We start from the raw sequence: 26,495 nt of genomic DNA, 5'->3' as shown, positions 1-26,495 counted from the left end.
TGTATGATTGTGTGTATGTGTGAATGTATATCAGTTGAAGGCCATACTGGAAATAAGTTGTATAATATCTGTATTTGTACACTTAGTATGTAACCTTCAGAAAATAAAGTTATTATTATTATTATTACTATTATTATAAAAAAATATAGCAATTCCCTTTAATAAATACAATTATATACGGAAGATCATTAGTGTGAGGTGCGTTTTGTTTTTTAACTCGAAATTCCGAGATACTTATACGAAATTTCGAGTTACTAACTCGAAAAGTTGTGATACTTAACCCGAAGTTTCGAGTTAGTAACTCATAACACGAAATTTCGACTTCGTATCTTTCCCTTTTATCCACAAAATTTGTACGTCTGTCCGTCTGTCAAAGGCCAAAAATGTAATGGACGACTTTTGACTCTTCTATCTACACATCCATATATTGTACCCAACACGTAGAGAACCATACATCGATGTATGACCTATCCCATAGCCTCTAGGGCTACGCCAGATCTAAAATGTACTAATGATATATACCTTTATTTTTACATGTATAGTATGTTCAGGTACTAGGGGCTCGAACTAGGTCGAAAACCTTTCAGACATGGTCAAAATAGTGAACTATTCTAAGTTTGAATACTCCCCGGTCAATTACTATGACCTCTCCTCCTCAAAATATAGATCTATTCAGGTACCCAATTTGGTCAGACTCATTATTACAAGTTGTCGAGAAAATTTAAGTAATTCTGATATGTGTATTTTTGTATAAATGTTTAATTCTGATATGTGTATTTTTGTAGGAATTAAACTTTCCTTGCCACATGGGCTCAAACTAGGTCGAAAACATTCCAGAAAGAAAAGAAATCGGTTGAAAATATATCAGTTGAATGACTTCAGTACAATGTAATACAAAACTGCCGTACGAATAGCCGCCTGCGATTAGTTTCACTATTCATACAGGACCGCACGATTAGCCACTTCCTTTAGCGTAGTTACGAACGTATCCAAATGATGGCGGTTGTGTCACTGAAACCGAAAGTAACATTTTTATATCCGTCTCCATCGGTTACAAGTAAATTTATACAGCCAATGTCTTCGTGAACGGACGTTTTATGCGTTGCTGTAGAAAAATGACCCTCCTATTACATTCGCTACGTAATCTTATCTGGCCAGTATTATAACTTTAAACATGTGCTGCCCGGTTTTCTTAATCATATGACCATGTAGAGCTACCCGATTGATACACCAGGTACCTAATCTTAGTCAGGGCCTATACATCGACGTAAACTATTGTAATTAGTAACTCGAACTTTCGAGATACATAACTCGAAACTTAATAAGTCGAGTAATAAATAACATACACCTGGCAGTTATGCTGTTCCGTAATTATATTACGAGCCTGATTGATTAGTTGGTCTTTTAGAAACATTTTAGTATACTTCTTTAAATCACAAAATATCGAGAGTGATACGTAGGGCATAAACGATTTATTATATATATAATAGCGTTTCACAAATGTATTGGGGCAATGACTTTACTATTCAATATTATCGATGTATTTGTTTAATTGTGGATATTGTAAGAATTCAGATCATAATATTGGTTTTAGAGTGGATATTGTAAGAATTCAGACCATAATATTGGTTTTAGAGTGGATATTGTAAGAATTCAGTTTATAATCGGAATTAACATGATAGGTAATATATGTACAATATTCAGATAATTTTCTAAATACTTTCGAGTAAGTTGTAACTGCCTTTTTCGTATGTAAGACGTGTATATGCACTTTTTTTCATTGGAAATGTCATAGATCATAGTTTACAACGAAACCACATCTTATACCATCGTTTCAAATATGAAAATAGTTACTTCAAAGCCGAACTTTTAAATTTCACTACAATTATTATTTTGATAAAATATTTTACAACAGTGTAAAACTGCCGATAGTCTTGTTCATACATGGTTATAGATTGTCAATAAAGTCAAATTGTGGAGTATACGTCTTATTCTATAAATAGCATGTGGTTATTGAAGAAGAACGTATATCATTATACATTTGAATAACCTTATTTGAATAGCCTATACATTAAGGTTTAGGAGTATATCACCAAAACACAGAAATTTTTGATAAACGAACAACATCGTTACCAATATTTTACCTGACCAGTACACAGGGGCGTACCTGGATGATTTTGAAATGTACGCCGAATATGAGCAGCATATATAGCTACGAACCAATCAGATGTGCTGCGAATGTGGGGTAGGTGAGGGAGGGGGTCTGAATCTCCCGTGGATTGGGTTTTTAGGGCCTCCCCTTGAAAATGTTGAAATATTTTCCGCAAGGGATGTGTTCTCTTGCTATATTTCAGCGTTAATATATTTTGTTTGTCACATTTGTACTTCATATTACAACGATAATCATTTGAATTCACAATTTATCACACCGCACACGCTAACTAGTAGGGATCGTTACAGTGTCTAAAATAGTAACTAGAACAGCCTCGGATACTTTGAGGAATATAACCATTTTCCGTATAGAGTTCTATGTAATTTATCATGCAAATTGTGTGCTGCAATAGCTCGATCGCTCTGGCACGATACTTGGCTCCTACTAGTATTCATTAATAATATTATCTAAGATTTTAATATGTTGAATATCTATTTCGCAGATTTTTCCTTTTTTTACCTCGTTACAAAGATAAATAACAAAATGAATTATGCCAGACTTAATATGTTGAAAAGTCAGACTTCTGTGAATTGCTCTATACAAAACACTCTAGGACAAAACAACTTTAAATCAACAGTAACAGTAGATATATAGTTATGATTCAAAATATTTTCGTCACTGAAACGTAAAGATTGCATACTTATTAGGCAATGAATGGAACGTTTACGCACACATTAAGAATGTATACTAGTTTTTTTTTGTTGTTATCGTTTTTGAGATCATCCTCAATGTTTCATTTAACGCATGACTTCTTTGAAAATGGTGAGTTTTCAAAGGCGCTTGACTGTCCAGAAGTGGGGTCCCTTTAGGCAGTCCTTTTCCGGAATTCAATGTTTATATCAGTAAACTGACACTTGTTTTGTAGTTTTTGTAATGATAGCGTGTATATTACTCTACAAAACAAGTGTCAGTATACCGATATAAACATTGAATTCCGGAAAGTACGGGACAGTACGGCAGAACATGTAATGGTCAGGTAAAGTATTGGTAACGATGTTGTTTAGAGATAGTACCAAACTTTTTCAAACCATAGGTTTGAAGTTAAAAAGCTTTGAAACGAAGACAAATGTCCATATGTTTCTCAAAAACAGAAATATAGACAATATTTTAACCAGAAGTTCGGAGTTATGACCATTTAATATTTTCATGATAACGAAAATTTTGTGATCAAGAAAATGTAACTCTTCTTGAACATGGAGAGCATAAACATCAAAGGGACATAATATAGTCAATATTTTCTAATTAGGTGAATTTGATTTAACATTCAGTTTTGATCTGGGTTGCTAAATAATGATCCATGATACTGTGTGCTGAAAATTTAGAACATCTGGAACAGTCTATTAACAGCAAAACTATGCTTTAGCAGAATCTAAATAGTTAAGCTCTAACTGGGACTCGAACCCAGGACCTCTCACACCTAAGGCAGACACTCTACCACTTCCCTATAACAGCAGTAGCTAATAGCTATGCAGTTTAATTGCTGTATTACATTGTGTGAACTGGAACAATAATCGGTGAACTCCGGATTATCGGCGTATTCGCTTTGTTACATAACGGCAATTTTTGTGTAAAGAAAAAATATAATCTAATGCTGCCAACGTCATAATCGGTCAAATCTGCCCAAATTTCTCTGACGTGTTGTTCAGAGTATGAACTTACTAACTGGTAGTACCAGTGAAATATTACTTACACTGAATCTTTTATATTTGCCCTTTTTGAAGCTGTCGAACGGCAAAGTCGGCGAGTTTCGTCCAAATATAAGTAATTATTTTACCAGTTTTGAGAGGATTTCAATTGATGGGAAATTACAGTTACAAACTAAATACCTTTCTGCAACACATGGAGTCATTAGCATTCACTGTCAATCAGTATTATGACTAAGATCGACTGTCATTCATTCATTTCAAAGTTTCATAGACAGAGTCCGTTGTTTACATTTTTATCGTAACCGGTGCACTTGTAAAAATCACTTAAGTTTGAAAAATCAAAGTATGCGAAGAGCTATGGTACGGTCTCTATGTTGTTCGTTTATAAAATATTTCTGTGTTTTGGTGATATACTCCTAAACCTTAATATAAAAAAGGCTAGGCAATAGGTGTCTATACACAGTCCCTTGTATACAAAATACACTCCAGTTTATAGTGAAACCTTTTTGTTTTGTTGACGATATAATTATAATAATAATGGAAAAGCCATACCAGTGAAAGTTATTTTATCTTTATATATAATTTTTATCAAAATTTGTAAAACAATTTTATCATGACATGCAGTCATACTTTTTGGAATATAACATAATAGGGTGAAAACAAATTATTGTGTTTTATCTATAATTCTAACATGGCTCGATTTGATTTCCAATTAAACAAAGAAGGAAATCAAGCTTTGTATATTCTGCGATAAACAACGGTTGACGCGCGGACTGGTAAGAGAGCATTATGACGTCAATTATGACGTCAAATTGCTGCATGACGTCCGATACATTACATATCGCTTTTATCAGGTCGATTAATCCACATATCGACCACGTCAAAAGGCAGTAATTGTATATTATTATTTAATTTATATTTATTGTCCTTTCCATTGGTCTAGATGTAGCCACACGATCAATGATAAAAAGTCGTACTGACTCGAAGGCTGAGTCAAAAACACTTATTGACCTACAGCTGTGACGTCATCTGCTGGGTTTCATCAAATCAACATATCGACCTCATCAAAAGGCAGCAGTTATATACTACTGCAATTATTCGTGCGAGTAGTAATATGTTGATGTTTCTAAATAACATGACGATATATACTCAATAGACGTTTCAGAATAATATGACGATATGTAGATGTTCAGAATAACATGACGATATGTTGACGTTTCAGAATAACATGACGATGTGTTGACGTTTCAGAATAACATGACGATATGTTGACGTTTCAGAATAATATGACGATATTGCGGAGGCTCAAATTCGTTCTAGTTGTCAGTATTGGAGTAACGCTGTTCTTTCCAGTTATATTCATATTTCACAGTAAGTAATTTTCATTATCTTTAGATTAAAGTTTTAGTAAATCAGTGCTCATTTAAACCGGATGTTTTCTCTCGATTTTAGCACCATTTTTTCAACAGTATTTCAGGTTTGTAATGACTGGCGGTTACCCTAACAAGTGTCACTGGATTCTGTACCAGTGCTTTTATTTTTCTGTGCAAGTAATTGTCAACTTCTCCGCATAAATCAGAAGCAGAGGACGAATGATCCCAGCCAATGGCGGTGAAAAAAAATCACCTCGCTAGAAGATTGAAATCACAACCCTGCGATCCGCATGACTGATTATGTTTGAGATTAAAAGGATCTTTAATATGCCTGCTTGTATAAGACAGGGTTTTCTCTACCTGAGGGACGCTGTAGAATGAGAACCTGAGCGTTAGCTAGTTTTATTATCCATGCTGTCCCGAAGGATGGGAAAACAACTGTGATGTGCCGTATAATCAGATCGTCTGTGATATATTCGACCGTCATTAACAGACATGTATGTAAGATATTTTTTTCTTGCATATCACGTTCAAAATAGATCGCCATGACAAATTAATGCGAGTTATTTTCCTCAAATTAGGTACAGCTTATTGCGTCATAATTGTGCTACAACCATGTGAACGTTATATTAGATTCTAACACTTTAAAGATTTTCTTTTATGTAAACAAAGAAGGATTTTATCGTGTATTGTTTTGTCGATTAGAATATGTATCGCAAACTGACCTTCTTTTGGCTATTCCGGTTTACTCTAATATTATTTCAAATCATGAAACCTCTTTATTGTTAATGTGCTATGCAATTAATCGTCATTTCCAAATATACAAAAGTTCACAAATATAACAATTATATTTTTGTTCCCATATAATAGTTGCTTTGCGTTAGTCATATATCTTTGTTTCACATGGAATACCGGTATCACAATAACAGTTAACCAACAAGAAGCAATACCTGAGATGGCAATTGTCCCACTGACTTTTTCACCATCATCAAATTTCACGTGAAAGGAATATAAAACGAGTGTGTTTGTGTGCGAGTACGTGTGCATGTGCGTGTGGTTTTCTTTTATTTTCATTTTCCCATTTCAGATACGACCCAACAACACAGGTCCATTATTAGTGGGAAGGATTCCTTCATAAATAGAGAAGCTGCATTGGAATATAGTCTCCACGGTGATAAGAATGCTACGGTTGATCCCTTCAACAGATCCATTTATACAGATTTTATACAATACGACGAGGTAAGACTGCGAAAACTTTAATTGTCAAATTATGTTTAGATGCTGAAGAGCACTAACATGAAGGGTTGGTTAATGCATATTCATGGCATGGCTTATATTGATTCGCTTAGATTTACAGCATTTTTAATGAAATGAAACCGTCTCAATTGTTTCACGGTCTAACATATGTACTGTCAAAAATGTAGACCAGATTCATTTAAAATAGTGCTTAGCATGGAATGTGATTTTATTTGCTGAACGACCTCCGTTGCTGAGTGATTAAGTTTCGATGACCTTAGATCATTTCGTCCTCACCGCTGTTGGTTCGAATACTCGCTTGGGGCTTCATATCAGAAAGTCACCAAGTTTGCCTACAGAATGTCGGTGGTTCTACCAAGGTGCCTGCTCGTGCGAGAAATAATGCTCGGAGGGGTGCCTGGAGTCTTCCTCCACCAACAAACCGTCTGGAATGTCGCATTATAAGATATAATTGTTTTTGACTCGTTAAAGCCAACAAAAACAAAGACAATATTTGCTGACCCGGGTCCTAAATTTACTGAATCATAAATACGTTTAAATAATTTATTTAAGCAATCTTGACTGCTAAACTTAAAGTCTGGTAAAGAACGATTGTTGGTTTTTCATTCATAAACTTGAAGTTTAGCTGTCAACATGGCTGCCATGAAAGCAACTTACGCGACTCATATAGTAATTTTACGTCTTTTTATTTGTCTAGGCTTCACTGCCAAGTGTAGAGACTAAAATGGCGGCAAGGACAAAACAAGTGAGTGCTGTATGCGCCATAATGAAAAAGAAAAATCTATCACCTCCAAACAGACGGCTAGGTCAGCAGAATACTGGGCATATAATTGTTAATAAAGAACATCAAATTTTATATTGTTATTTACCAAAAGTTGCAAATACGAATTTCCGTCGTGTTTTTCTCGGTTTACAAGGAATTGTTCCAAAATCGGAAGTGGTCAACATAAGTGGATATGACGTATATTTTAAATACAATAAAACATTTACATATATGAATTCATTTAAAACTTCTGAACAGACACAACTAGTACGTCAATATAAAAAGTTTATTGTTGTAAGGGATCCTTTGGAACGACTTCTGTCAGGGTATAGGAATAAATTCTTTCATCCAAATAAACAGCATAAGGCTGATTTTCACGGCAGGGTTACGTCATTCTACAGGCATTATCCTCACCTTAGGAGAAGAAACAATGTTCGCAAGAATTTCCGGTCAAAAGAAATAACTTTTAAGGAATTTCTCATATATTGGACTGACGTAATGGAAGTTAACGAATATCTAAATGAACATTTTGTGCCATCAAATCAGCTATGTAATCCATGTCACATCCATTATGATTATATTGGTAAATATGAGTCATTAAACAATGATGTCAAATATATATTTGAACATTTGAACATTGATATTGAATTTCCTGGGAGAAGGGATAATTATTCTTCGGTGTCAACAAGCGCGCTGGTAGAGGAATTTTACAAACCAATTCCAGACTGGCTACTACAAAAAATATGGGAAATCGCTAAGTTTGATTACTTTTTGTTCGGGTACCATTTGCCGAAATGGTTCAGAGAAAGATTAAAGGAAACGTGACATTTTATTATGTTTTTTAGTGGATTGTTGCCATATTACAATGCATAATATTTATTAATTTCACTATGAAAATACCTTGGTACGGAACCACGCTTGAATGAGAAATCTTATAGAATTATACTGCAGTCAGGACAAATATGTACAACTTTCTAACAGACACAAAAATATACGCGCCTTCATTCCATGATATAGATTTTAATTAGAATGGATGTAGTGAAATGTCTGTGTTGATTTAGACCTAAAGGCGCTGATGCAGAAATGGTAATACATATAAGTTTGAGAGTCAGTCTAATCAATTTCTAAAACGCAAATAAAACCACTGTGGTGCAATGAATAGTAATCCAGTTAGTGCCTTGAGCTCTTTAGTTATATATATCTTAATACAGTAATTGTTATAATTTGATAAATTATACTAAGTATTTTAAGTCTATTTCTATGTCTACTGCTTATAAATAATTCTAGGTATATTAAGACGTAGAATTTTGCATACCACTTACATGTAACAGCAGTATAGATTTGCGACTGACTTCGTTTTTTTGTTGTTATAATGATAATTTATCGAAATTATTTATTTTCAGATAAATCTATATGTATATTTGACATATGTTAGAAATGTCTTTGTAGATACGTTTTATATTACACTGTAGTTATTGTCCGCTGTGTTATACCTTCATTCACGATCAGACTTTGCTGTGTTAGATTAAATGGTGATTCAGGATAAATACTGATAAAACGAAAGTATGTATTTTAAGAAAAAGGAGACAGAATATAGTGGCACATTAATAATACACCAGTAGAAACAATGAACTTTTTTTGCTGTCTTGATATGAAATTTTATTGTAATGGCTATTAAATCAAAGCGCTGTCTGACCAAGCACTTAAAATGTTAATGGTTTGTGATTTCTATTTTCTATAAGCTAAGATGTTAAGACCAAATTGACACTGTTAGATCGCATGGTTGAGCCAGTCTTGTCGCGTCACATTATGCTGACGTGTAGGACGTACACGATATAAGTTTGTAAAAATTGCTCGGTGTAAAAATGCAAACCCCGAACATGGCAGTGTTGGGGGAATCGCTCAATACTTTGTAAAGAGAAAGTTTTAAAATACTGGTTGAGGCTTACAAATAAACCCTGAATCTATCATGACAGATATTGTTAAAGACCAAAGCAACCATGCCAGTTTGCATAGATGTACAAATAGGTCTAGGTATGTTAAAACTCTCTTATAACAACTAGTATATGGATATTTATGGAACCATATGGCGCCGAATAAAAACTGTTTTCCAATACTGCAAAAAGGTCAAGAGAACAATTTATACAGGAATTGCAATTGCATGGCAGCATAACAAATATGTCAAAACTAGAATACTATTCAAGATTATGGTTGAACCATTTCTCATAAAGATAGACTACAATGACTAGATAAGGAAATAAAGAATATCTTCTTGAAACTGGAAGATCTAGTGGTATAGCTAGGAATCAAAGAATATGTCAAATTGTAATTTAGATATAATAGAACCTGGGTATTATGATTGATTGACTTGTCTTAAATATAAGAACTAACGTGTATGTGCCAAAAATATCGTGGCCAGCTTTGAAAATGTTTGATAATTTGTTATCATCTGCTAAGAAAAAGGTCCAATTGGTAAATATTTGAAGGAAGTATATGTATCAAGGGTCTAAACTATTTCGTACATTCATTTATATGCATATTGCGTGATTTTTATATTATTGTAAACTGTTCATCAGCCAAAGGCATGTATATGTCGATTTTGCTAAATAAATGTTGTTGTTGTTGTTGTTTTAAGCAGTGAGGCTACCTCATATCGTATTGGCTAAATAGTGTCCTTATTAACTGTAATAGACTGTGGCCTACAAAACCAACGTCTAACCTATTGGAAGATCCGTTAGAAACATATATTTGATATTTTATATGATAATCAAATACAAAATGTACTACCACATGTTTCTACCCAGGTGTCCGTTCGTGATGCAATAATGCACGGAGAGGCACCTGGGGTCTTCCTCCACTATCAAAGCTGGAAAGTAGCCATATTACCGATAATTGTGTTGGTGCGACGTAAATCCAACAAAACAAAACAAACAAACATGAAGAATTTCAAAAACTGTTAGGAATCAATATTGATGCCACTTAACTTTGAATAAACAGATAGATCAACTGTGTATCAATGTTTCACGTAAGACATTACACTCACACATTCCAAAAGAATCTTTAACTGTACATTATAATACATACATTCTTCTTCTGCGTGATTGCGGCTGCGTCTTATGGAACGTTACATCTGCCTACAACATAGTCAGATTTCTGAACTTCAACAAAAACGTGGTGCTGTTATGGCTGTTAGCTTCAAAACTTCCTGATCTATGCATTCCATTTTACTAACCATTAACACAACTCATAATACCATCCACAGTTTCATTGCCGGCATTTGTGTACGCTATCCATTCTTCCCATTCATCCATTCAAGGAATAAGGTCAGTAAAACGGTCGAAAAGTGCTTCCGTGGTGCGTCGAAACTGGAACAACTGATACGTAGACCTTCCTGGTCGAAAGAAGTCCAGAGTAAATAGATCCTAATTTCCCCATTTTATTGCGCAAATTCGTGTAGAACGAGTGCTTAAATCACACTTTTTCACTGCTAAAAAACATTCTGCATGAAATGAGAGGGTTTTCATGTTTATACACCCCATATGGCAAGTTTTGCAAATCAAAACCGAAAGAAGGGGTTTATTGTGCGGACAAGAGCAAAATTCTTTTCATTTTTTTTCGTTAATCTGTAAGAGAACTTATACTACATTTTACCAGCGTAATTCTGATTTGGTTTTAAAATTCAGTAGTAATTTGTGAGAAGGTATTTCCCCGATTTTTATGGGGATATGGTTTATAAACTTCGTAAGTTTTTGGGTCATGGTAATTTTCCAAACTGTATTTGGTAAAATTATAAAGAGGTTACGACCCAACTGTTTTGAGACACACCACATGTTTAATGCTCAACCCGTTTACAGTTGGACACTACGCTTCCCTGACGGAAGAAGGGGGTGGCGGACTCTGTGATAAGCAGTTTTTAAATCTCACCAGGACTGAACTGTTTTGATTTCTGTCTTCTGGCCTGTTTCGCCGGACCGTTAATTGTGTTTCTCTTGTTGCTCTGTCTTCTACAAAGGCATTGAGTACATACGTTTTTGGTTCTTAAGGTTTGCTTTTTATACAATTATACAGGAGCATTTTTGTGTTTTACATGTCATGCCTTTTGTTTCCATTGCATGTGTTAGAGATTCTCCTGGCGGGGATTACTTTTATTTACACTGTCCCGTGACTTTGGAACACGGTGGGAGTAAGAGTGAGATTGGATGCGCACCATAAACGGGTTTAAGCTCCCCAGTGGTGTTTTTTACCACTGACCGTTACAAGGCGGTGTCCCACTGTGTTCCTTCACTTGTTCGTTTTGTCCTCGTGTGTTTGCTTTGTATGTGTGTATTGCCAGTGTGCACACCTGTGTACTGTGAGTTTCGTTTACTGGAGGCTGCGTTTTTGGAACGTATCATTCCTTGTTTGATAGTTATCCTTGTTTTTTTCATAAAAAATAGGTGTAGGAAAATATTCTATAAAGATACGTAAAGACGGCCTGAAGTTGCCGTTCTTAAATGAAACAAAGAAGGATTTGAGTTACTGACCTTCAACGAGTTCCCAGACATTTCTATAATGTATTCATTATATGTACACATTTCCTTTCGGCTGTTTATGACTACTTTTTACTAATTGGCATTGTGTTTTCGCAGCATTTTTTCTTTCTATTTAGTTAAGTTAAATTTGTATAACGATTCTGTCAGGTTATATTTTTGTTTTTCGTTCTAATTTCCCCCTCTTAATGTCACATTTTTATATAATTTGTTGTTATGTTTTCTGTAGTTTACTTCTGTTATTACAAATAATTATTTCCATTAAGACATGATCACATTATTGTTAATTTTGAAATGTAAACGAACGCTTTCATGTACTTTTTCTCAAATAATAGTATTTTTTGTTTAGTTTTTTTTTTGTGTGTGTGTGTGTGTGTGTGTGTGTGTGTGTGTGTGTACGCGGACTAGAAATAACATTTGTTCTTTCACCACCTGCACATACATTTAGCTTCTTCATAATGCGTTTTTTAAATTCATGTCCTATGTTACGTACTAAGGATAGGATTTTTTAAATAATTATAATAGAAGTCCGTATGCCAGACTGGCTATAGTCAAATATGTTATCCTTATTTCATAAAGTTACTATTATTTTTCAATTTTAATTTTTATTTATTTATTTATTTATTTATTATTATTATTATTATTATTATTATTATTATACTAAGCATGGACTGTATTTAAATGAAGCTGTTCATTAGAGGTAATGAATGTGCAACATCCTTTACGACCGCTAAATCCAAAATAAATGGGACTATTATTCGACGCCGCCTCCTGGCGCCGTCGAGTATATGGGATACACTTTTGTTTTGGACCATGTAAAGATTGTTATGAATAGTTTCGAAACGATAAATAGAACACAGTGAATTGTGTGTTAAAGGACTCACGATATTGCACAATAGATTTTAGTGAATAAACAAAAAATGGCAAAAAGAAAAGATCAAAAATGTATGTTAAGCAAATTATCATGTGATATAAAACGATGTATTTGTCATTCCTCTCCTTATTTGAAGAGCAGAAAATACTTTTTTTATTTAAAAATTCGTAAAAATGTTGATCCGATTTATTGATAAGGGAGGTAACTGTAAATCAAGTTTTCTATTTCTGACCTTAGTATAACCTACTTTATACCTGATACTATGGCATTTATACCACAGTTAGCAGTGGGTTATTATGGTTGTTAAATAATACACTCCAGTATGTAAGGATCTGTGACGTCACCGATAAGCTCTGCTATCTAAACATAGCACAGGACTCAATTTGCGGACAAACAATCAGTGCATTCATTGTACAATAGCATAAGTAAACCATAGATTTTGCATTAATTTCGTTATTTTTGTTCAGGTTTGTAGCCTGCACATCGCAAACAAATGTTTTTTCTTCACTTTTTATTTCAATAAACTAGCCGAAAAACTCTTTATTTTATATCCATGTTGGAAATAACATACCGATTTTTCATCAATATATATGTATGAATGGATGATGTTATTATATTATTCTGTTCATTTTGTGACACATTCAGTTTTAAAAAAGAATATTTAGAAAAAAAAAGAATAACTCGGAGAAATGTATTAATACCAAATGGAAAGCGTTATTTAAAACAAAAATGTATTCACATATCCAAATTCTTCTTCTTAGTTACCGTCATATATTAGCATATTTTTATAAAAAAAAAATCTTCCGTTTTAAGTGTTTATAAATTTAATAGATCTACCTGTGAATGTAAAAAGAAATCTTATGATGGCATAATTTAAATTTATTGAAATTTCGAAATGTGATGAACAATATGTATATTTTAAAGTAACCAGACCGTACAGACTCTGACATATTTCTAGTAACATTTCGGTTCAACCAAAGAGGACTTCAGGTTCACCGTTCGTCCGAATAGAAAAAAACTGAACTCTATGATATTCCAAAAGTATATAAGAAAGGTTCATGACATTTGCTTTGTGTGTAGGGGCAATATAGAGATTATGCATGCTATATCATTCTTTTCTTGGACAAAAATTTTGGCAACGGAAACAGCAAAATACTGTGTATAATCTGAATCCTGAAATCTATAATGTAGGTGGCTAAGGTCCATGAAATTTTATCAGTGAACAGAAAATGATAATATTTTTTTTTAGTTTCTGTAAACTACAACTTTGAAATAATTAATTTTCAATATTTCCTCATTTCCCAACAAATTGCATTTATGTGAAATTTCATACACATGCACCTGCATATAAGAACTTTCCACAGGTGCTGACCTTAGTTGATGAAATAATAACTTTAATTTTGTATGTAAAGGGACCGCCTACTCGCAATGTCAAGGTCATTGCAAGTAGAGGGTAATTTTAATACTTCTTTATCATGTTTATTCTTGACTGACTTTTAACAGTTTATAACATGTATTGTACTATGTGCTAATGATGATAATTTGTAACCAGTCAGTCTAACACAGTAATGATTAGGTATAATGATTAGGTAATTTCTCATATTGCAGTAAATGTACTTTAGACACAACACTTGACGGCGTCTTTGATGCTTGCATCAATGAATTTCCTTGTAAAGGAATATTGAACAGACTTGAATCAAGTACTTATGCTACGTACGTGGCAACTATTGACGACCGCCGCGCGGCACTTAAATAATTATTTGTAAAGGTTAATCAAATATGTCAGTAGAAGATCCGTCGTGCCATATGATACCAAACGCAACGAAATGTGCACCATCCTCTCGCCCCAGGCACTTGCTGGAAATTAAATTCATAAAGAGAACAAATGAAACATACATGATACTATGTGTTAAATATTAACAAAGCGAAATTTATGACCCTTACCCTGCTCAATTTCTATAATGAACTTGTCTATTTTTCAATTTGGACAGTACCATTAACTGTTAAAAAGAATGCTTACCAAAAAGATACTGACTGAATGTCGAACAGTGCAGAGCATGATCAGACTGCACGGATGTGCAAGGTGATCTTGGTCTGCACTGGTCGCAAAGGCAGAATCACTTGCCGCCAACAGGCTACGGGTTAAACTGACACACATTCATAGTTTATTAAAACTACAAAATCTTAAAATGTGAACCTTTAACGTGACTGGCCATGAACTGTATATGATTTCATTTATCAATATTTTAGGTAAAAGATCCAATACAATCGTCTGTACTATTTTACAGATCTATTAATTTTTTAATGGATATTATAATTTCTTGTAATGTATGCAGTACCATTTAGTTTACAGTGTTCATTAACATGATAGGTATTCCAATTTTCGATACTTTTATTATTTTATTTCTAACTGCATTTAAATAATATATTTTGAACCATTGTTAAGTATCTTTTTCACACTGTCAGTCACTTACTTGTGATATTATACAATGTATTTATGACAATGTCATATGACTCATATCTACTTCAGAAACATTGATTGTAAAGTTATTGGGAAATCTACTTTTCATCACCAAGGAAACTGCCTAGCTTAAGTCATATTTTCACCATTAATATAAACCAATATGAATACAGTATGTTTAAAATTCCGTGGATTTAAAGTTTACTTTTGGCAAAGAATGGACTAAAAGAAGTAATGTAGTTACGAATGTATATTGATAAATGGGCATTACACCTTATTCTATAAATATCCTGTGGTTATTCTACACTTAATGTATCAGGTCTAAAATCTAACTAATAACAATAAAGTACTACCATACGAAGATCAATATAACACAACGGTGTTTATTTTATATACATCTTTACAAATTCTAGACTAAGGTGCACTTGAATTACTTTAAACTATGTGTACAAAGAGTGGAAATATGACTTAGATATGTCGATATTTCAGATTAATATGGCTGTAATGAGGAGACGCAAGTTGGTTCTAGTTTTCAGTTCTGGATTCATACGTACATTTTTACTATTTCTAGACTAGGGTGCACTTGAATTACTTTAAACTATGTGTACAAAGAGTGGAAATATGACTTAGATATGTCGATATTTCAGATTAATATGGCTGTAATGAGGAGACGCAAGTTGGTTCTAGTTTTCAGTTTTGGATTCATAGCATTCTCTGTAGTAATTCTCACCACGTACTGTAAGTAACTTTCATTATATTTTTTTTAAATTATTTCCATTTCATATATACAATCTGTGAAAGTAAACGCCTTTTTCTACATGTCGTTGTATATATATTTATTCTAATTAGATTTATTAGTAAATGAACTTCTGCAGAGCAACAACCTCTATACAACAAACACACATTTTAGCCATCCCAAGGGTGTTCGTTGAAAACAGGTCTGAACTTATCCAGATATGTCGAATGGTTGTTTCGGATCAATCATATAATCTGTTTAATACGTACATTTTGTGAAGAGCCAGTAGCGCCGTTCTTCCATTTGAAACTATAACAGCATACAATAAAGCCCGCTGGAGTTATGTATCAATACACATAGCATGATGTAATGCGTCCAATTTGGTAAAACTGTGCTTCAAAATATTTCACGTCAATTTTGATTTACTGAAATCACTCCTAACTCTAACCCTAACCCTGTGAAGATTCTATGTTTAATTATATGACAGGGACATGGGGCGGTAACTTGATAGTACATGAGGTAGCCGATTAGCGCGTACTGAATCAATAAATTAATATATTATTTCTTTGTATCTGTTTTAATGCATCGTTCTCACCGGATTTCATATCAAAGAAAATGTAATATAAGATTCTTTGATGGTACGTAACACAACACGAGCCAGCTTCTGCTTTTAAAGAATCGATATTGTATATATATCAAATAAAATATCATATATAAGGCGCTATGATTTAGAATTAGATGCGTTAGAATCAGTTTGGATTCAAATCAGTTTAACCAGAAATAAACCTTTCCTTGTTAACTTTGTATATAGACCCCCTGATTCTAAGCAGTCATGGATAGATTTATATGACAGTCAGTTTAGTAAATTAGAGTATCAACATTATGAAATACATGTTCTGGGTGATTTCAATATAAATTACTTCCCAACTGCAAAAAATGATAAATTCAAAAACAAACGATGGGAGATATTCCTTGCAAAATATGGTCTTTCACAATTAATTGAAACACCTACAAGAATACATAAAACGGGTACTTCTATTATAGATCACATTTATACCACAAGAAGGGATCTCATATCTGATATCGCTGTATATGACTACGCTATAAGCGATCATTTACCTGTCACTATTACAAGATCTACAAAAAAGAAAACAATGAAAAACAATATAAATAGTCATGAAACAATAGTTTACAGGTGTTTCAAAAACTTTAATGTAGACCTTTTTAGAACTGACTTAGCAAATTCACATCTAAATGGTATCGAAACTGTATCCAACCCAAATCTGGCGCTAGATATGTTTTATGATATCATCAACAGTGTTCTAGCCAAACACACAAAGGTTAAACAGAAAAGAATTAAACAGGTTTGTCAACCAGCTTGGTTTACAGAAGATATTCGACAAGCAATTTATCTCCGAGACTACTATTACAAGCATAAAGACTTTGAAAATTTCAAGAAAACTAGAAATAAGTTATCTTCTATGATACGGAAAAGTAAGAAAACTTTTTATAACAACGCTGTAAAAGATAATAAATCCCCTAAACATCTGTGGAAAAATCTAAAGAATATTACCAATAATGACAAAGAAAACCAACAACTTAATATTCCTAATAAACTCATAATTGATGATAATGTCGTAACTGATGAGTTGGAAATATTAAATGCCCTTAATTACCATTTTGTAAATGTATCCATATAATTACAAAAATACCTTTAGTTGATACAAATTTCACAAAACTTCAAAAATACTTAGATGCGAAATTGCGCCATGTACAGTTTAATATTGAATACATAACTCCATTAGATGTAAAAAATATCATTGACAAACTTGACTTATCAAAATCTACTGGTCTTGACGGTATCGGACCAAGATTGTTGAGATATTGTGGAGATCATATTACTTCTGCAATTGCATCTATTATAATAATAGTATATACAATGGTACTTTTCCTGATAAATTAAAAGAAGCAAGGGTTATTCCTAAATTCAAGTCAGGTAACAAACAAGACCCAGGAAACTATAGACCTATTTCCGTACTTAATACAATATCTAAAATATTTGAACGTCACATTGCTACACAGTTACAGGACTTCTTTAAACGAACAGATATAATACACAAAAATCAATCAGGATTCAGACCTAACCACTCCTGTCAGACTGCTTTAACATATCTAATAGAAACGTGGCTAAAAGACATTGACAATGGGAAGTATATAGGGGCTATATTTCTTGACTTAAGGAAAGCTTTTCATATGGTGGATCATGAAATACTGATTTATAAACTGAAACTTTACCATTTTACAGACAGAACATTGGATATATTTAAATCTTATTTAGCTAATCGAACACAGACTCTAGAAGTAAAGAAGCTGCATTCCAAAAGAATGACAGTACAATCAGGTGTCCCGCAAGGATCCATACTAGGTCCCTTCTTTTCCTGATATATATCAATGACATGGCGTTAATTTCAAATACTACCAACATTGATCTATATGCCGACGACTCCACCCTACATAAATCCGTCGACAGTATTACAAAAATTCAGTCTGAACTTCAGTATAGCCTAAATAGTGTCCATAATTGGTGTAAAATAAATAACATGTCACTTCATCCTTCAAAAACAAAATGTATGGTATTGAGCACTAGAGTCAAAATAAAACATACTAAAAAACTTGAGTTAATTTTAGACGGTTCGGTCATTGAAAATGTGAAGTGTCAGAAAGTTCTAGGTGTATATATCGATGAAACTCTGTCTTGGCAATCCCACGTTAGTATCATGGCCAATAAATTAAACTCAAAAATTGCTCTACTTAGAAGAATTGCATTTTTCTTAACAGATGAGATGAAACTATTGTATTACAATGCATATATTATGTCAACCATGGAGTATTGTTGCAATGTCTGGGGACTTTGTCACAAATCGGACACTGATAAAATTACATCTTTGCAGAGACACGCTATAAAAATAATTACAAAATCAAAGTGTAGCAACTTTGATGAAATATTAAGAAATTCAAAACTTCTATCTTTTGAGAACAGGTGCAAATACCATATTTCATTATTAGTGTACAAAAGTAAAAGAGGAGATTGTCCTATATACATTTCAGATTTACTACATTTTGTTCATAATGATCATTACAGTCTGCGCTCAATCGAAAACATGGATCTTTCTATTGTTAAACCTAAAACGAACTACCTGAAACAAACATTTAGCTACAAAGCTGCACACATATGGAATTCACTTCCTTCTTACATTAAACTTCATAATAATAATATAACTACTTTCAAGCATAATTTAAAGAATTTTCTCTTGTTAAAATAGTTTTTAACAATTAATTACTTGTAATTACAAGAATTTTGTTGAATTGATGTTACTGTATTCTATTCCAATAATAATAATATTCATACTATCTTATTATTCAAATCTGGAACTATTTATTATCTTATGGGACAGACTTTCTTTTTTGTATGTATCTTAATTGTCATGTATAATCTTTGTGACGCATGATAATTCTTTTAAAACATAGTTATTGTTACATTACGTTTATTTAAGCCTTCATTATTTTGAGACGTGTTTGTCGAGAAAATTTAAGTAATTCTGATATGTGTATTTTTGTATAAATGTTAAATTATAAATTGACTGTATGATTGTGTGTATGTGTGAATGTATATCAGTTGAAGGCCATACTGGAAATAAGTTGTAAAATATCTGTATTTGTACACTTAGTATGTCACCTTCAGAAAATAAAGTTATTATTATTATTATTATTATTATTATTATACGGAGAGTCGACTTAAAGCTTATGATTGACACGACTGATTCTGCCTTTACGACTAGTGTAGATCATGATCCGCCTGCACACCCGTGCAGTCTCATCATGATCAACACTGTTCGCCATTCAGTCAGTATCATTTATGGTATGCACCCCTTTTAACAGTTAACGGTACTGTCCAAATTGTAAGATGGACAAGTTAATTACAGAAATGTAGCATGGTAAGGGTATTGAATCATGCCATGCGCATCAAGGATAGTGATGAAAGGGATCAAAAGCACGACTTGGGGATTACGACCTTGACATCTATATGTTTCACAAAACATTGACTACTCTGGAAAATGTAATTTCTAAAGTATCACCATATAATTATACTCAACATCTTTTCTAACTCCATACATGGTTTTTTTTTTGTTTTTCACCTCTGCCAAAGTTGGCAGTGGACACAGTTTAATGAATGGTACAAAAGGAAGTAAACTCATTCAGCCATAACGGTTGAAACAAGGTTACCCTTAAATCAAATTTCACATACACAGTAAATTCCGAATGTCAGCAGCAGTACACTTTTAACTTGTCGTGCTGATGAAATTCAGATTATAACGAACTGATTTCGAAATGGAACCTCCGTCAATAATTTCAGTATCAGTTGCATAAATTTTATATCAGGTGTGTGATGTCACTAATGATACAAAATTAATGGATGAAATATCAGAAAGTACATTGACGTTGATAACTTTCAATTTCACTCAGCCAAACGGAAATCTGTGTGTCATTTTATAAGTAAAAGTTGGTTGGCTTTTCATCAAGAAATGTGCATTTTTTTTCACGGATTAATATTGCATTGCCAACGTCGCGCAAGTACAAGTGTATATTTCTCGATACTAATCTGATAATCTATTATAGTAATGAACACTTGCAGAATAAAATCCTATGTCAGGGTAAGAGCCTTTGAACAGTTTCATGTTGACCGCAAAATTGTTTAATTCCGCAGATGGCACTACTTGCCGTATAGCGAGAAAATTGACTTTTTCTTCGTGGTTTACCTTACTGAAGAGCATTTATTCCTAATTTGTTAACGTTATGTTTTAATTACATTTACTGATTATTGTAGTGTGTCCAATTTCACCTGATTTATGTCAATATTTTACAGAGTTAACAAAAAAAAAAAAAAAAAAAAAAGAAGAGAAAAGAAAGAAAAATAGTTTAAGAGGTAGAAACGTAGTTTCAAGTACATGGGCTGGTTATAATGTACTAGTAGTTAAACGTGATTTGCATATGTGATGTGTGTACTGGGCATGTCGATGTACTATGCCCCAACGATAACTTGATATTTACAAACATGACTATAGATAGATTAAAATGGAACATAGGGAATTCAACATTTATCTAAAATGTTACAATCTAAATATTTCCAGGTTTTGTACCAGTTACGAATTAGCTCAGTGGTAAAGCATACAGTCCATATTCAACAGATCTTTTGCCGTGTGGGTTCGAAACTCAGCATCAACATTTATTTCTTTTTAAATTTTATTTCACTTTTGCATAAAAATTAAGATTCCTTCATGAGCTGTGTGACAACACGACAGAGAGGTATCGAAAGGCGATATTGCAGATGAGAATAGTTTTTGAGTTTATTACACAACAAAGATGATATTGATTAAATGCATGCACGTAGCCATGCAAATAATGAACATACTAGTGTGTTATATAAAGACATATATACAAATACAAGTATGCCCACGGGCAGAATGTCGAGACCACCAGCACATTTGACCTCTAAGTGCGACCTGGACCTTTGACCTAAGGACCTGCTTCTTACGCATGACACTCCGTCTTATAATGGTGAACATTCATGCCAAGTTACATCAAAATCCTACCATGCCTGAAGGAGAAATGCTCCGGACAAACTTCAATTTGACCTTTGAGATAGGAACATGGAGTTTGCGCATGACACGCCTTCTCATTGAGTTAAATATTATTGCGAACTCTAAACAAGATTGGTCCATGCATGTCAAAGTTTTGGTCCGGACAAAATCGGACAGACGCACGCACGCACATACACAGAAAGTGGCGACTATATCGAGCTCACCGCAAGCGTGCTCGACAATAAACCGTCAAAGAAAGAAACAAAAATACGGAAGCAAAAATGAAAACGAATAGGAAAAACAAAAACAAAAATCTGAAAAAAAAAACAACAAAACAAACCCTCGTGAGGATTCGAACCCACAAAACGATCCGCTTACACCCAATCATTGTCTGCATTTTATCCCACTGAGCTATGTTGCCATACACTTTTACTGGATATTTGAAATGAAACAAATACTAATATTTGCTTGTCAAGTAATGTGCAAGCATTATGAATGGTTATTTCATCAGTTATCATGAATTAGACTCGTCCTCGCGTTTCGGCGGGAATCACGTTATCATTGGGGATTAGTAGTTGTAGCATTATGAAAATAAACTTTAGCGAAACTTGAATGCAAGGCTGCATGCTTGACAATTTGTTGAAATACTTGTTTGTAATTTAATCTTTTTTTTTGCATTAAACCTTACGTTCACGCCTAAAGAATTAAGAAGTTTGACGTTAATAAGCAATGAGTTTCATTATTATTATTAATATTATTATTATTATTATTATTATTATTATTTTACCAGACTTGTTGACACAGTGGCCGAAGAACACATCAAATGATATTTCACTAAAAAGTGTAAAAGAAATACACTCAAAAGCATGTATCTTTTCATTATACCGAAAAATAACAAAATGAAAGAATTTTTGTACAATATTCGAAAAGAGATATAACAAATTGTTTACATATCAGTTTTAGGCTTATATGCTATTTTCCAGGGTGTAATGTCATGATGTTATACGGGCAACATTAATTTTTTAACCGCTACAGTACAGGAATTTTATACAGGGAAATATATGTGAAGTATAACTTAGTCATATGAAGTGTCGAAGAACAAAATTTCCCAAAAGAGCAAATGTTTTGTTTCAAAGCAGAACTGTTCCTTACTTAATCTCGCAACCAGTACATGTATGTGTACAGCACACACACTTAGTGTCTCTAACAAAGTTGCTACACAATCTTTGCACTATGTTACCAAATCACCTGGTCTCTAGAGAGTTATTGCTTCAGAGTGTTTCCAATATAGTTACAGTCCATGAGATGGAACTTTTCAAGACAAAATTCACATTCCACTTTTTATCTATGAGGTTAATAAACTTACATCCCTTTTGTTTTGATTCTCAATTTCAGATACGACCCAACAACACAGGATTCTTGTTATTGGCGACGGACCCCTTTTAGTCAACGAAGCTGATTTTGGCGATAGTCTTCGTGGTGGAGAAAATGCAAACGTCGATCTCTTCGACAGATTCGTTAATGCAGATTTTATAGAAAACGACGAGGTAAAACTGCAAATTATGTTCTTTTTTGTGACGAAAAACACTAACATTACATGTTAGTAGCTACATATTCACCACATGGCTTTTATTGAATCGCTAAAATTAACATCAACATTAATAGAATCTAGACAATTTTACTGACGTCATTCTGTTGTAGTTACTGTCGATTCTTTTCCATTGATTTAAGAACCCATTACCGATTAAGAACTTTTTGGTAATCAATTTGTCTGAAGCTCTGATATATATATATATATCACAACCTAAATATTCGACTTCTGTCTTAGACATATGAGCAGCGCCATGAAAAAACCAACATAGTGGCTTTGCGACCAGCATGAATACAGACCAGCCTGCGCATCCGCGCAGTCTGGTCAGGATCCATGCTGTTCGCTAACGGATTCTCTAATTGCAATAGACTTCGAAAGCGAACAGCATGGTTCCTGACCAGACTGCGCGGATGCGCAGGCTGGTCTGGATCCATGCTGGTCGCAAAGCCACTATGTTGGTTTTCTCATGGCACGGCTCATATCTTTATACACTGACTCATAGAAAAGTAACACAACGGAGCAATATGAAATAAGTAAAATATACAAGAAAATGTTTTGAGAAATAAAGGACGTAAACATGATTCAAGTGTTCAAACCTACAATCGTGTTGTAATCGCTTCTATTACCCCCCCCCCCCCCCCCCCCCCCGCCCGACTACTTTTACAAGATATACACCAACATGCACTTTTCTATATATTAAGGTAACTATATTGACACATCTTACGGTATTTCAAGTCTTCAACTTTACAGCAGCCCCAATTCTATTGAACAAATTTTACTTTTAGTGCGATAGCAAATGTTGATGCATGCTTGCCAAATTTGTTTTGTTTAGAGATAGTACACGACGCAGTCTGTCCAACACCGGTTCACATGCTTCACCATTAAGATCTCTCATTGACTTCAAATTATATTTATTAGAACAGTGAACGTGTGATTTCGTAGTATAAGGCTACTATTGGTCCTCTCTTTCATTACATTTACACAATCATATAGAGGTAGCTACATTAACATAGATTAATATAACAATTCTAAAGCCTGATTTTTTGTTTTAGATTTCACTTAGAAGTGTTGAGGCCAAGATGGCGGCAAGGACTAAACAAGTAAGAACAGTATGCACCAAGATGAAAGAGAAGAATTTATCACCTCCAAACCAACCACTGTATCAACATGAGGATCTTAAACATTTAATTTATAACAAAGACCATCAAGTATTATATTGTTATTTACCAAAAGTTGCCAATACAAACTTCCGTCGTGTTTTTCTTGGTTTACAAGGAATTGTTCCAAAACCGGAAGTACCCAGCATAAGCGGTTATGAGATATATTTTAAATATGATAAGACGTTTAAACATTTGAATTCATTAAAACCTCTTGAGCAGTCACAATTACTACGCCAGTATAAAAAGTTCCTGGTTGTAAGGAACCCGTTAGAGAGGCTTCTTTCAGGATATAGAAATAAATTCTTTCACCCAAATGAGCGCCACAAGGCTGAATATCATGACAAAGTTACTGCTTTTTACGGGCTTCATCCTCATCTGAGGAGAAGGAACAATGTGCGTGTTGATTTCAATTCCAAAGAAATGACTTTTGAAGAATTTCTTTTGTACTTCACGGATGTATATGAAGTAAATGAATATCTTAATGAACATTTTGTGCCATCAAATCAGCTATGTAATCCATGTAACGTTAAATATGATTATATTGGTAAATATGAGTCATTAAACAATGATGTCAAATATATATTTGAACGTTTGAACATTGATATTGATTTCCCAGGAAGAAATGATAATTATTCTTCAGTGTCAACGAGTACACTTGTAGAGGAATTTTACAAACCAATTCCTGACTGGCTGCTACAGAAAACGTGGGAAATAATGAAATTTGATTTTTTGGTGTTTGGTTATCATTTGCCAGAATGGTACAGAGAAAAGTTAAAGAAAGGATAAATTTTAAAGACATTTTAGATCGTCTACACTTTAGTCACTTGTTATAAACTGCACTTAGGTGTGTGACAGAATTTAGACAAGAAAATATTAACTTATTTTAGAAAGTGTCTACTTTTCAATGTGATATGATTTTTTTTTATCTTACCTTATGTCTGTACTTTTTTACCTATATTTTTGCTTTGCTAAAATAAATATTTAAAATAACAACGGCAATTCTAGATGATGTTTTTCCTATCCTAACCGTTTTAAGACTAATATAAATATAAACAAGCAAATTCGATGAATTGGAATCCCCCGCCGAAAGGGTCAGAGTTGAGGAACGGCAAAAAAATATATCCTGCAAAAAGTTAAGAATGTTACCAAGAAGCAAATAATTTCATTATTCAAATCAAATTAAAAGAAAATGAATGGTTTGTTTGGGGGGGGTGGGGGGGGGGGGGGGGGGTGAGGATACAACAGTTTACATGTTGATTATAAATATTGGTAGAAAACGAAAAATGAAAAAAAAAAATGGGGGGGGGGGGGGGGGGGTGAGGGAGGGAGGGGGATGACCAATGTAAGGTGGTGACCAGGTGTAGGTACACAATATCACATGTTTATAATAAATGTGCATGGAAAAGAATGGAAGAAGTTTAATGAAATTCTTCCAATTGGTTGGTTTGTTATGTACAGATCTGTGGATTTTTAAACAATTAAAGGGCAATAACTAAATGGAAAATTGACCAATCGAAAAAAAACTTGAAGGGCATCGTCGCAGTATCTTGGTTCATGTCTATTTCAAGTTTGATGAAATTCTACCTGCTAGTTACTGAGAAATGGCTGCAGACGGACATTTTTCATTAAATCAAGGGCAATAACTCTGAGGGAAATTGACCTATCAAAAAAAAAAACTTGACGGGCATCAGCGCAGTATCTTGGTTCATGTCTATTTCAAATTTGATGAAATTCTACCTGTTAGTTTCTGAGAAATGGCTGCAGACAGACATTTTTTATTAAATCAAGGGCAATAACTCTGAGGGAAATTGACCAATAAAAAAAAAACAACTTGACGGGCATCATCGCAGTATGTTGGTTCATGTTTATTTCAAGTTTCATGAAATTATACCAAGTAGTTACTGAGAAATGGCTGCGGACGGACGGACGGACGGACGGACAACGCCATTTCAATACCCCCCTCCCGATTTCATCGGCGGGGGGGGTAATAATATGCTAATAGAAATGTAGAAACTCCAAAGGTCGCCCAACTATGGTGGCTGATTTCTGTCAATTCGCGTTTTCGCGTCGCGACCCCGCCGAGTAAAAACACAAGAATAACAAGTTAAAATGGCGGGTTGCGGGGCAAAAACTCGCTATTTAGCGGGAGCGCAGAGCGAAACTCGCTGCTTAGCGGGGTCGCGGGGCGAGATTTAGTAACTGGTATGTCGGGCGCGCGGGGCGAAAACACGATAATTAGCGTTGCTTAAACGCC

General features: G+C 33.8%; 2 protein-coding genes across 5 annotated transcripts; both read left to right on the top strand.

Annotated features, from left to right (window-relative positions):
- The first annotated feature begins 1,374 nt into the window (after nucleotides 1-1,374).
- Nucleotides 1,375-9,880, top strand: LOC123525579 (carbohydrate sulfotransferase 11-like). Of its 4 annotated transcripts, none has more exons than XM_045304736.2 (4): nucleotides 1,375-1,682; nucleotides 5,139-5,229; nucleotides 6,319-6,470; nucleotides 7,186-9,880. In XM_045304736.2, exons 2-4 carry the CDS (start codon nucleotides 5,145-5,147, stop codon nucleotides 8,074-8,076), a joined length of 1,128 nt encoding a protein of 375 aa, XP_045160671.1. In that variant the 5' UTR covers nucleotides 1,375-1,682; nucleotides 5,139-5,144; the 3' UTR covers nucleotides 8,077-9,880. The 4 variants fall into 4 exon arrangements, with proteins under 4 accessions (XP_045160671.1, XP_045160666.1, XP_045160665.1 ...); XM_045304731.2 differs by having other exon boundaries at nucleotides 5,110-5,229; XM_045304730.2 differs by having other exon boundaries at nucleotides 5,081-5,229.
- Nucleotides 9,881-15,327: 5,447 nt separating this feature from the next.
- LOC123525572 (carbohydrate sulfotransferase 11-like) lies at nucleotides 15,328-25,255 on the top strand. Its single transcript, XM_053521369.1, has 4 exons — nucleotides 15,328-15,346; nucleotides 15,763-15,853; nucleotides 22,886-23,037; nucleotides 24,134-25,255. Exons 2-4 carry the CDS (start codon nucleotides 15,769-15,771, stop codon nucleotides 25,025-25,027), a joined length of 1,131 nt encoding a protein of 376 aa, XP_053377344.1. The 5' UTR covers nucleotides 15,328-15,346; nucleotides 15,763-15,768; the 3' UTR covers nucleotides 25,028-25,255.
- Nucleotides 25,256-26,495: the final 1,240 nt, after the last annotated feature.

Source organism: Mercenaria mercenaria, chromosome 1 (assembly GCF_021730395.1).
Source record: "Mercenaria mercenaria strain notata chromosome 1, MADL_Memer_1, whole genome shotgun sequence".
Taxonomy (NCBI): Eukaryota; Metazoa; Mollusca; class Bivalvia; order Venerida; family Veneridae; genus Mercenaria; species Mercenaria mercenaria.
This window is presented reverse-complemented; position numbering and strand designations above follow the sequence as displayed.